Here is an 11,129-nt window from a genome sequence, read left to right on the forward strand (position 1 = left end):
TTATATTTGTATATCACCCTTCAGCCACAGATCTCAGAACAGTACAGGTGAGGGAAAATTTTAAAAGGCACCTGCTTTTACTGATTGTGGTAATCTTATCAATACAGTGAAATGAAAGGTCTTCAGCTTTATATCAAACTTTATTTCGGTCTGAAGTGGTAAAAATAATAATAAATCCCTACAACTCATATGTGTTCACACAAACATTTTTGACAACTGTATCCAAATCGCCAAGTGCAACTCCAAATGCAAACAGGTTGGTTCACTTGCAGTTTTCCCTCCTCACAAGGTCCATCTCTCATCTATGGCTTCAGCTCGCTGTAGGAACCGCTGTTTTCTGACAAAGCCGGGCTAGCAGTCCTGCCATCTGTAAGAGCGAGTTGACTCCTTCCGCTATCTTCATGTGTGTATAGCCGATTTCCTAACCACACAAAAAGACATTTAAGATCCAGCTAGTCCACCTTTTTTTCTCTGCTGAGATAAAACACAGAACTCTGGGACACATGCAAGAAAATATGGTTGAAAGAGCACCTCTGGGCTCACACATATCCTTAAGTCAAGACCTCAAGATCAAGGGCCCTTTTTTGCAGCTGGAAAAGGACACCACTTCCTGAGAACCTCCACATTCATTAAGGGAAAAATAAAAAGGGCTTTTAGCCCTCCTGTTGGAAAGATCTTACAAGTCTGTGAGGAAATGCCTGTGGACATCTCAGAAGCTGGGAGGGGAGGGAGGCAGCTTCGGTTTCCTGATTAACTTTTGTATCTGCACTAAGTGATGCCAAATAAGAGCATCTCGGTCAAGCTGCCAAATTTACTGTTTGTGATATAAATCTGAGATGTACATTCCGCTTATTTCAGAGAGGACTGCACTGAGTATTTGCATGGTCTGCTGCGGGAGGACAGACTTAGAGAAGCAAGTCTCTGCATGTGCATGTGTGATGAGTTTATCCCAGATAAGAACGTGAGACGAGCTTGCTGTTTCAGGCCAATGGTCCATCTCGACCAGCAGCCTGTTCTAAAGGTGGAAACCCACAATTGGGACCCGAGCTCAGCAGCATTCTCCCCACCTGCAATTCCTATTAACTGGTATTCAGAGGCATCCTGACAGTCTTATCTTCCATGAATTTGTCTTTTAAAGCCACCCAAGGTGGTGTCCTCCACTGCCACTTGGTTGCAGAAAATCCCATCATTTAACTATGTGCTGCATGAAGTACTTTCTTTTGTCTATACTAGCGTTTCCCAAACTTGGGTCTCCGGCTGTTTCGGACTACAATTCCCATCATCCCTGGCCACTGGTCGTGCTAGCTAGGAATTATGGGAGTTGTAGTCCAAAAACAGCTGGAGAGCAGGAAACACAGATCTATACTAAATCTTCCAATGCTTCACAGGATGTCCGCAAGTTCTCTGGTGTTATGAACGAGGGAGAAAGCCTTCTTTGTTCACTATGTTCACACCTTCCATAATGTTGTGTGCAGAAACTGAGCCACGAACACATGCAAGTGCTAAGCAGATTCCTCTCACAATCACATGGCTGGACATCTCAATGCTATGGCTTACGGAGGCAGAACCAACCTTGATGAATTCCAGCTTCAAATACTCAGCCATCTGGTATGTTTTGCACACTCTGAAGATGTTGCCGATGATGTCTTCAGCAGAATAGCCAAGCCTCCACAAGTGGGACAGGATCTGGAACAGGAAGGAGTACGAGTCAAGATTTTTTAAAAATACATATTGCTAACATATTTTTTTACCCTCATTTCTTAGCAGCAGTTTGACGATATAGATTAAAAGCAATATAATCAGCAAATGTGCAAAGACAGAAGTAGAGGCAGAATCTCAATCCATGACCACTGCTCTCTCGACTGGCTCTGTGTCATGGCTGCCCAGAATATGATATATCCATAGGGTGGGGTGGCAAGAGCTTGAATGCTCCCCTTGAACTCACCTTGTATGCTTCATCGATATTGGCGCTGATGCAGTGGCCAATCATCTCCTTCACCAGCAAAGGGTGGGGCTCATCACACACCTGTGGAAAGAAGAATCCAGCTAGCCAACGGAGAGGTTCACTGACTTGAGAATAAACCAACCGGGCAAGAAGGCATTCCAAGCAAGCTTCTGAACTGCACAAGTCCCTCTGGCCCTGGAAAAGCCACAGGACCACCAACACCCTGTCTTCTCTTCTATGCAGGTCTTGAAAAATACAGGAGCCCTGCAGACTCTCCTTTGCATCTGGTCGGGCTAAAGAGAGAAGGAGAAAACACTTTTGCTGACCTTGAACACGTTCTCACTGTTGACAAAGCCAAATCCAGAATGGGTAGACTGCAAGTTGTTCAGCGCCTGTTTCAAAAAGAGAGTTTTTAAAAAATGAACTTAAGTGATGGAGATCTTCCAAGTTATTCAGTACTCTTTGTCTGGCAAAACAAAAGGCTGGTGTGTTCTGGATCTTTCTGCAAAGATTTGGCTGCAGGTTCCACCCATGCTGTATTTGCTAATCAGAATGGGATAGCTGCATTGAAGTTGTTTGTGACCCTGTGCAAGAGCCACCCATTGCTCACGGAACATTAAAGTCCCAGTCCCTTGGCAGAAGCGGTGAAGGGTCCACATACTGGTGGTAGGTGGGGCCAAAATGCGTGTGTCTGCTCACATGCGCGCACAAAGAGCTTGGCTTCCACTCTGTGTGCATGGAAATGCAGCAAGCTGCCAGCGGTGAAAGAGAGTGGGCTGACAAGGGAGCTAGCAAGGGTTGCTGCACTCCACAACTGGCTCTCTGAGCGTCCCTGTCTGCCAGCCTGCCTCTGGTCTCTCGTTCTCCTCGCCCTCCAAGAGATGCCAAAGGAAGGAAGGCGGGGGAAATGTAGGAGCTCGGGAAGACACTTGTGGGGTGCAGCGGCTCGTGTGTCATCAGGGGGTGTGGCCTGGGAAGGACCTCTGCAGTTTGGATTCTGAGGCTTGGAGTTCCCCACTGCACCCCCCACTTTAGAGTGGGGCTGACATAAAAGTCAAAGAGCTTTAGATCAGTTGCTTTTTGGCAACAAGGAGTTCTCTCTGTGGTTTTGGCAACATCGCAAGCCCAGCTGCACTACCCTGTCAGCAGCAGAGACCACAAGCTCTCTGCAGATTGCCTGCTCCCCCCGGCTACGGCCGGAGCTTGGTTTCCTCGAACTGTGGGGCCTCGGAAACTGACAGCTGCAAAGCCACCACTGCTTAGTTAATAACATGAAACAGAAAAGCTGTGGAAGGATGGTTTTGATTCCGTGCTCACCTGCCTCATGTCCCCCTGGGCCGTGAAGATAATGGCTTCTAGCCCATCGTCTGTATATTGCACATTCTCCTTCTCGACAATTTTCATCAGCCTGGCAAGAATTTGAGCGTCCGTCAGCTTGGTGTAGCGGAGCACCGCACAGCGAGACTGGATGGGTTCTGGTGGGGGACAAGCAGAGGGAGAAAGGACAGGTGAGATCCTGCCTTTCGGGAGCCTAGGAAACTTCCTTAAAACAACTGAAGGTTCACCCACACCAGCGGTGGGGAACTGAATGTGGCCAGGAGGCTCCATCCTTACCTACCTACCCTGATAGGTCAGGTTTGACAGGTGGGGTGCAGCCAGCCACCTGTCGATCACCTGACATCACAATGCTGTTGGATGACCTGTTTTCTTTTGCCCACACACCCTGAGATCAAACTGCATGGGGAAAGGCTTTTCGGGAACCACTGGTCACAGTGGCACTTGTGCAGGGGCGTAGCTAGCCGCTCAGGTGCTGGGTGCGGCACACGCGTCCTGCAGCCGGGGGCAGGGTAAGCCTCCCATGGGGGCGGGGCACACTGCGTGGAGACTCTCCACCGCCTCCCCCTCAGCTGTAGGGCAGATGTCCCACGCTGCTGTTTCAGGCAGGGGGAGCCTGCAGACGCCCAAGCCACCATGTCACTCCCAGGAGAGACGTGTGGTTTGGGCATGCTGCAGGCCCCGTATTAAGTGCCGGCCCCTGCGGTGTGGCACCCAGTGCCAGCCATGTTCCGTTATGTTTGTTGACTGAACTAAAAAGTTTTGTGAGCCCAATTTTTTTAAAAAAATATTTTTTAAAACTCATACTTTTGTCATTTTGTCACCCCCCTCCGCACCCCCCGTCCTCCGCCACTGCACTTGTGAAGGCAAATTCTCAGCCCTACCTGCAGATCAGGTCAACATGATTATGCACATATAGCAGGTAAGAGGGCCAAGGCCGAGAGTGTGTGTGGTTTGCCTAAGGTATCTGAGCGAGTTTACACCCAAGGTGAGATGTGAACTAACTTCCTGATTCTGTCTTAGCTTCTACACTATGCGAGACCAAAGCTGTACGAAAGAGGGGAGGCAGTATGTGGTGTGAACTATTGAAACAGATCTATGCCACCTACCCCAGCAGGCTGAAAGCTCTTACCTATTATTTTATCAGAAGCATTGCAAGCAAGAGCAAAGCGAGTTGTTTTGGAATAAATTTCCATCGTCCGTCTCAGGGCTTGCTGGGCTCCATCTGTCATGCTAGTTGGGGGTGTGGGGAGAAACGTAAGATAATTTAAGTCACAGAAGCTTGCCAGAATGTGTCTGTTTTGTAAATAATAAATAATAATAATAATAATAATAATAATAATAATAATAATAATAATAATAGATTACTTGAACCCCGCCCATCTGACTGGGTTTTCCTAGCCACTCTGGACAGCTTCCATTAGATTATAACAGAACACAGTGAAGCATCAAACATTAAAAACTTCCCTAAACAGGGCTGCCTTCAGATGTCTTCTAAAAGTCAGATAGTTGTTTATTTCCTTGATATCTGATGGAAGGACGTTCCACAGGGCGGGCACCACCACCGAGAAGGCCCTCTGCCTGGTTCCCTGTAACTTCACTTATTGCAGGGAGGGAACCACCAGAAGGCACTCATAGAAGTAACTCAGTGTCTGGGCTGGATGATGGGGGTGGGGATGCTCCTTCAGGTAAACAGGCCTGAGGCTGTTTAGGGCTTTAAAGGTCAAGCACCAGCACTTTGAATTGTGCTTTGAAATGTACTAGGAGCCAATGTAGGCCTTTCAGGACTGGTGTTATATGGTCTCGGCAGCTGTTCCCAGTCACCATTCTGGCAGCTGTATTCTGGATTAATTGCCGTTTCTACTTATCTATCAGATTGTAGCAATGAAATTCAAATTGTTTATGCAACACAGGAGCTTCCCCTAAAACTCTTTCCTGTTCTCTTCTACGGTATAATCTTTTATTCCACCAGACACCCAGCTCATAAACAATGTGTTCCTTGGCAGTAAGTCAGAATTTCAAGCCACTTACTATGTTCAGACCTCACCAGAAGTTTTGGGATTTCCCCTAGTTAGGGTCTCTCTCGTTTTGGAAACTCTGGGGTTCCCCAAGCCTGCTGATACCTCCCTCCTGTGTGTGAATCATGCCATATAAACACTCTGAGAATGAGCTTGCCCTTAGAATATGGGATGCGAGATAATGACAAGTAAATAACCCTTTGAGCCTGCTGTTTGCTGCTACTGTTCCCTGCAATGCCTCTTGCACAGGGATGAAACCTCAACTAGAATATGTTGTGATGCTTCAGCAGAGTGCAAGTTGGTGCCAAGCAACACAACAGTGTGAGAAGGGGAGGAGTGGCGGCATGGTTGTCTCAAGTTATTTCAGCACTGTGAGATAAGTAGCGTTGATCTTTCTCATGACTCGGGGAGGCAGGCAGCCCTTGAAACACACGAGAACTTACGCAAAGAGAGTCAAATGTGGTGCAGAGGTTTGGGACAGTTGTGGGCAATCTTTGGCCCTCCAGATGCTGCCGAAATACAACACCTGCTGGTCAGGCCTGCTCAGGCTGACGGGAGTCATAGTTCAGCAACATCTAAGCGCCAAAGGTTCCTCACACCTGGTTTAGAAGAAAGATTCGTGCACCTGTCAGCTTCATCCAATATGATGATTTTATGCCGGCCTTTTGGAAGCGTCACCTTCTGCTGAGCAAACATCTTGATTTTGTTCCTCACAACATCAATGCCTCTGGAAGAAGAAGGTCCAGTTATTATTTGTGGGTCACATACAGCAAGTTTTATGGGGGAGAAATTATTTTCTTAAAAAAAGAAATGACACAAAGAATGAGAAAAATGTCGCCATCTTTCAGTTTTTGGTGCAGAAAAGCTACAGCTCCAAAAAGAACAAGAGGGCACGGGGGGGGGGGGGGAGAGAGGTTCTGTTGCACAAATCCATGCACCACTGAACAGTAGACGCAACCCTTAGATTTGTTTTCAACTAAGGAGGCCCGCCAAGGTGGACAAGGGCCCAAAAGCCTGCTGCGGGGTTTACTCAGAAATCCAAAAGACCTTTGGGCAAGGCTTCGAGGAAGCAGCAGTGGAGGGTGTAGGAGGGGAAATCATGTCAGAATTACACAAATACACACTGGACCAGAGCATTAAAAAAACAAAAACAGCACACAGAGATGATTGAGGACACAGAGACAGCACTTCCTCTGGAATCTGCCAACAACTTTGTGTTGCTTCATGGCAAAGCCAGGCATGACCCAATTCCCACTGGAATCCTTTTGGACTTGCCTGTCATTTGACGCATTCAGCTCCAGGACAGCTTCTTTCAACGCAGGCCCAAGAAGGGCACGTGCCAGACAGAGGATGCTGGTGGTTTTCCCAGTTCCTGGAGGACCCTTCCAACACAAGAAAGATTGCCCAAAGGTTTAGCCAACTCTTTCTCTCTCACACACACTCATATTCAAAACAACCTGAACTTTGGGAATTCCAATATTTAAAACATTTGTATATCATCACCTTTCATATAAGTCCCCAGGTTGGTTTGCACATTTAAAATAAAATACAAAGATCACAATAAAATAAGCCAGCTAATAAGGGTCAGTAGAGTATAAAAATGCTCCTGACGTGTAAAATACAGAGGCAAATACAATGCAGAACACCTAAAAATTAGTAACATGCCCTGTGGAACAGCCTCCTATCAGATGTCAAGGAGATTAATAAAATTACAATTATTAGCCTCCCCAGGGTGGGCATTCCATAATCTTCCACTGTCCCTTAGGTATCACAGGCTTCACCTTCAACAGATGATCTAAAATGATGATGATGATGAACAGGTAATCTTAGCATACAGGGAGTTTGCCATCAGAGATGAGAACAGAATGCAAGATACTGATAGGTAGTCCACCACTGTCCACAGAGGGCATTCTGATTATTTGCTGCTTTAGAGATAACTCCCACCCTACTCTTGGATGCTCAGAACCCAAGCCACAAAACCATGATTGGTTGTAAACTGGCTTGTAAGGTCTCAGAATTGCAAGGCAGGATAACTTTAATATATATATGTATTTGCAATAGTACATTGTGGCCCAGGACAGCAACACCAACCCTGTCTTCATTGCAGCTGTTTTTGTAACTGCCATTGGCCTTCACCCAACTAACTTCTATTCGGAGTAAACCTATTTCAATTAATGAACCTAAGTTAGCCATGTCCATTAATTTCAATGAGTCTACTCTGGATGTGACCCATGTTGGATAGTGCATAATGACTCTATTTTTAAGCTTTCCTCGGGTTTGAGATTAAATCTTCAATTGGAAAGATCTGCAAGAAGGCACTCCATTGATTTGATCGATACTCACTGCGATAATAATATTTGGGACATTTCCTTCCCTTGCAAAGACCTGGGGAGGGAAAGAGAGAAAAGGGGATGACTAGGTTACTGGGAAATAGATACAGTTACAGATAGGTAGCCGTGTTGGTCTGCCATAGTCAAAACAAACAAACAAAATTCCTTCCAGTAGCACCTTAAAGACCAACTAAGTTAGTTCTTGGTATGAGCTTTCGTGTGCATGCACACTTCTTCAGATACACTGAAATGTGTATCTGAAGTATCAGTGTATCTGAAGAAGTGTGCATGCACACGAAAGCTCATACCAAGAACTAACTTAGTTGGTCTTTAAGGTGCTACTGGAAGGAATTTTTTTGTTTTGGGAAATAGATAAAAATGGATATGTAATGAATGATGAGCCATTGGCCTGACCTAGCAAGTATTATGTTCTTAGACAACTTAACTGCTAGAGTAGGGGTGTTCCCTTGTCTGCCAGCACCCAGCAGATTGGGGGGTGGGGTGGGGTGGGGGCAGGAAGCAAAACCTCTGTAGGCTTTGGGGGGTTTATTTACAAGACAGACTTAAACGGCATTCCTGAGTAAGCTCAGTTATGGAAACTCAAAAGTGGGATCTTTGTTACAGCAAAGCTTGTCTCATACCTCCAGTCTGCTGACGGTGTCTTCATTCCCAACAATTTCAGACAGCTTTACAGGTCTGTATTTTTCAACCCTGTGTCAAAAAATTTCATGAGACACATTAAGCCTCTCCCTCGTATAAAAGACCAGAAGAAAACAAGCCCAACTGAGGAGTGAGTCTCAAAGTGAAGGCTTAGCGAAGATTTCTTGAAAGGGGAAATGCTTTCAGCTTAGTATGAATTAAAGCACAGGGTGTCAGTTGGAGAAGTTACCCCATGCCAGGGCACGCCAAAAACTTTAGTTGAGATCCCTGCACTGCAAGGGGTTGGACTAGATGACCCTGTGGTCCCTTCCTTTCAACTCTATGAACTTTACACCTCCCCCCAAAAATCTATAATTCTAACCCCCTTCCAGCAACGCTGCTCCAACCAGTTTTATGCTCCCCGACCCACACACTATGGCCACCCCAAAACGATACCCCTACAACTACTTGCATGCCAAATATATGCCCCCAAGAGCTAAATATATATGCTCCCCCAAAACCAGCCTTACAGCCGCCAAGCTGGTCCCTGACTCCCTCCAATCAATCTTTATGTCCCCCAGGTAATATCCTTCCAAAAAGCTTTATGTTCTTCTATTTGAACTCCCCTCGCCCCGGACAATGCTGCTCCCCTTCAGCTGCCATTATTACACATTATGGGGCTCCCTGCAACTCTCTCTTTTTTTGGGGGGTCTCATTTCTCTTTCTCACCAGGGCAATTCATAAGTGCCGCTCCCTGCGGAGGAAGAGGCGGCGGCGCCTCCCCGCGGCTTCTCCTCTTGCAGAGGCTTCTCAGGCCCGGCCACCTCCATGGCAACCGCCGCCATGTTCGCTTCCCGCCGAAAAGCCTGCTGGCCCCGCCCCCTGTTCCCGCGGCAGAGCACGGGCCTGGCGCCATCTTGGCTGCGGGCAGATGAAGGAACGGGGCCGGGCGTACCTCAACGATTGACGCCTGCGCGGCGCTTCCGCCCTCACTGGGGCGGGGCCTGTGCTTCCCTGCCGCCTCATTGGCTAATGTCAGAGATGCCCATTTTGCGATTGGTTTCCCCACCAATCTCCTTTTCCTCTTGACTTTTTAAACGAGTTGCACGGCAGGCAGAAATGCGGCAGGGAGAGCTCTCCCGCTCATGCCATCTTCGTGTTGTTGAAGGAACTGCATCTTAACTGCGCTAGGTGCGCGATTTTTATACCTGCCGAACTGGAAATACGGCGTGTTGACACCGCAATACGATGCATATCTCCCCAGAAGTAAGTCTGGTTGAGTTTGCATCCCATTTACCCCCAGGTCAGTGTGTATTAGGATCGTGGCCTTAAAGTGCAATTCTTAATTGAAAGGAGTTCCATGGGACTTAACTCGCAGGTAAACGTGCGTGCATGATTTGCTCAGAAGATTTTTAACACACCTTTCAAGGGACACTGCTCTCACAAGTCTCTGAGACATGAAAACAACTATTGCAAAATACACGAAACAGAAGTGTTTAATTGTCCCCGGCACAAGTCACAGCCAGTCACACATAGCTGGTATGGAAGGGGCGGGATTCCCAAGGTGTGGTGCCACCACCGAGAAAGTCCTGTCCCTCATATGTACTAGCCTACAGGCTCCCACTGGCAGGCCAGAGAGCAAGGTCTCTGATGTTAAAGCCTCAGAAGGCTCATAACCCACATAGGTGTTCCTTCTGATAACGTCATCCCAAACCCTTCTGGTCTTTAAAGGCCAAAACCAGCTGCAGTAACAGACTGGATATGATGTAAATTACGGTAGGTATTGCATGGTCTGAGTGTCTAGCTGCCACTTTCTGCGTCTGTTGCAGTTTCTGGGCTGTTTTCCAAGGCAGCCCCACATTACAGTAATCTAACATGGACGCAAACAAGTCATTGCGTATCACTGTGGCTCAGTCAGCTTTCTCTAGATAGCGCTTAATCTGCCGAAACAGGTAATAGTATATAGCAGGTGTAGGGAACTTTTGGCTCTGCACGGGGTTGCTGAACCACAACTCCTCAGCAAAAATGCAGAATGGCCAGGGATTATGGGAGTTGCAGTTCAGCAATATTCTGGAACGCCAAAGTCTCCCCACGCCTGGTTTATAGGATTGCTGCTTAGTGTCACTTGCTCCCTCCCACCTGCTGCTGACACTTTCCTGAATTAATTGTCTATATGCCTTTATAAAAGGCATTCCAAGAAGGGGTTGGCATTGGCTCAGGTCTGCCAAATGGAAACTGTCTTCTTAAATGTACAAGCATTTCCCCCCTCCCAACCCCAAATACCTTACCTCATCACCCGCTCTTGTGCCAAGCCTCCAAACTGCTTGTAGAAACAGAGAGGAGCTTTCTGCACTGCAGTTGCTGGAATCAAAATGCTTAAAATAACTCTGAAGTGTTGCTAGGTGCACACATGTGGATTTAAGCAAAGGAGCCTGGACGGGTGTGCCAAAAGCTCTGAAACTCCCATAGCACCTAAATGAGGTCATAGCATTCTGGTCGCTCACCTACGCTTTCATAGAATCATAGAATTGTAGTCCAACTCCGTGGAATGCTGGAATGTTAGCTCTAAGGGAGGCCCTTCTCTGTGTGCCCTGCCCAAGGGAGGTGCGGAGGGTGGGCCTTCTTGGTGGTGGCTCCCTGCTTATGCCAAGGAAAGCCCTTTCTCCTATAGTTGAGTGGTGCACCACTGATAATCGAAGCCCCTGGAGAAGGGCCCCAACAACAGATGTTGTAACACAGGTGTGGGAGGATGCTTGCTCAGGTATTTGGGTCCCAAGCCTTTTAGAATCCTTGTACCTCCAGATGTTGCCGATCTATAACTTCCATCACCTTTGGCCCTTGGCCATGCTTGCCAGGGCTGAT

At 47.3% G+C, this 11,129-nt stretch overlaps 1 protein-coding gene across 1 annotated transcript; it reads right to left on the minus strand.

Moving 5' to 3' along the window:
• Window positions 1–121: 121 nt before the first annotated feature.
• RFC2 (replication factor C subunit 2) lies at window positions 122–9,155 on the minus strand. Its single transcript, XM_081890610.1, has 11 exons — window positions 8,997–9,155; window positions 8,270–8,339; window positions 7,642–7,683; window positions 6,574–6,680; window positions 5,924–6,025; window positions 4,413–4,513; window positions 3,263–3,420; window positions 2,272–2,337; window positions 1,946–2,026; window positions 1,573–1,686; window positions 122–421 (listed from the first exon to the last, which is right to left on the minus strand). Exons 1-11 carry the CDS (start codon window positions 9,110–9,112, stop codon window positions 311–313), a joined length of 1,068 nt encoding a protein of 355 aa, XP_081746736.1. The 5' UTR covers window positions 9,113–9,155; the 3' UTR covers window positions 122–310.
• Window positions 9,156–11,129: the final 1,974 nt, after the last annotated feature.

The sequence above is a fragment of the Podarcis melisellensis genome, assembly GCF_964234715.1.
Source record: "Podarcis melisellensis genome assembly, chromosome: 15".
NCBI classification, from domain to species: Eukaryota; Metazoa; Chordata; class Lepidosauria; order Squamata; family Lacertidae; genus Podarcis; species Podarcis melisellensis.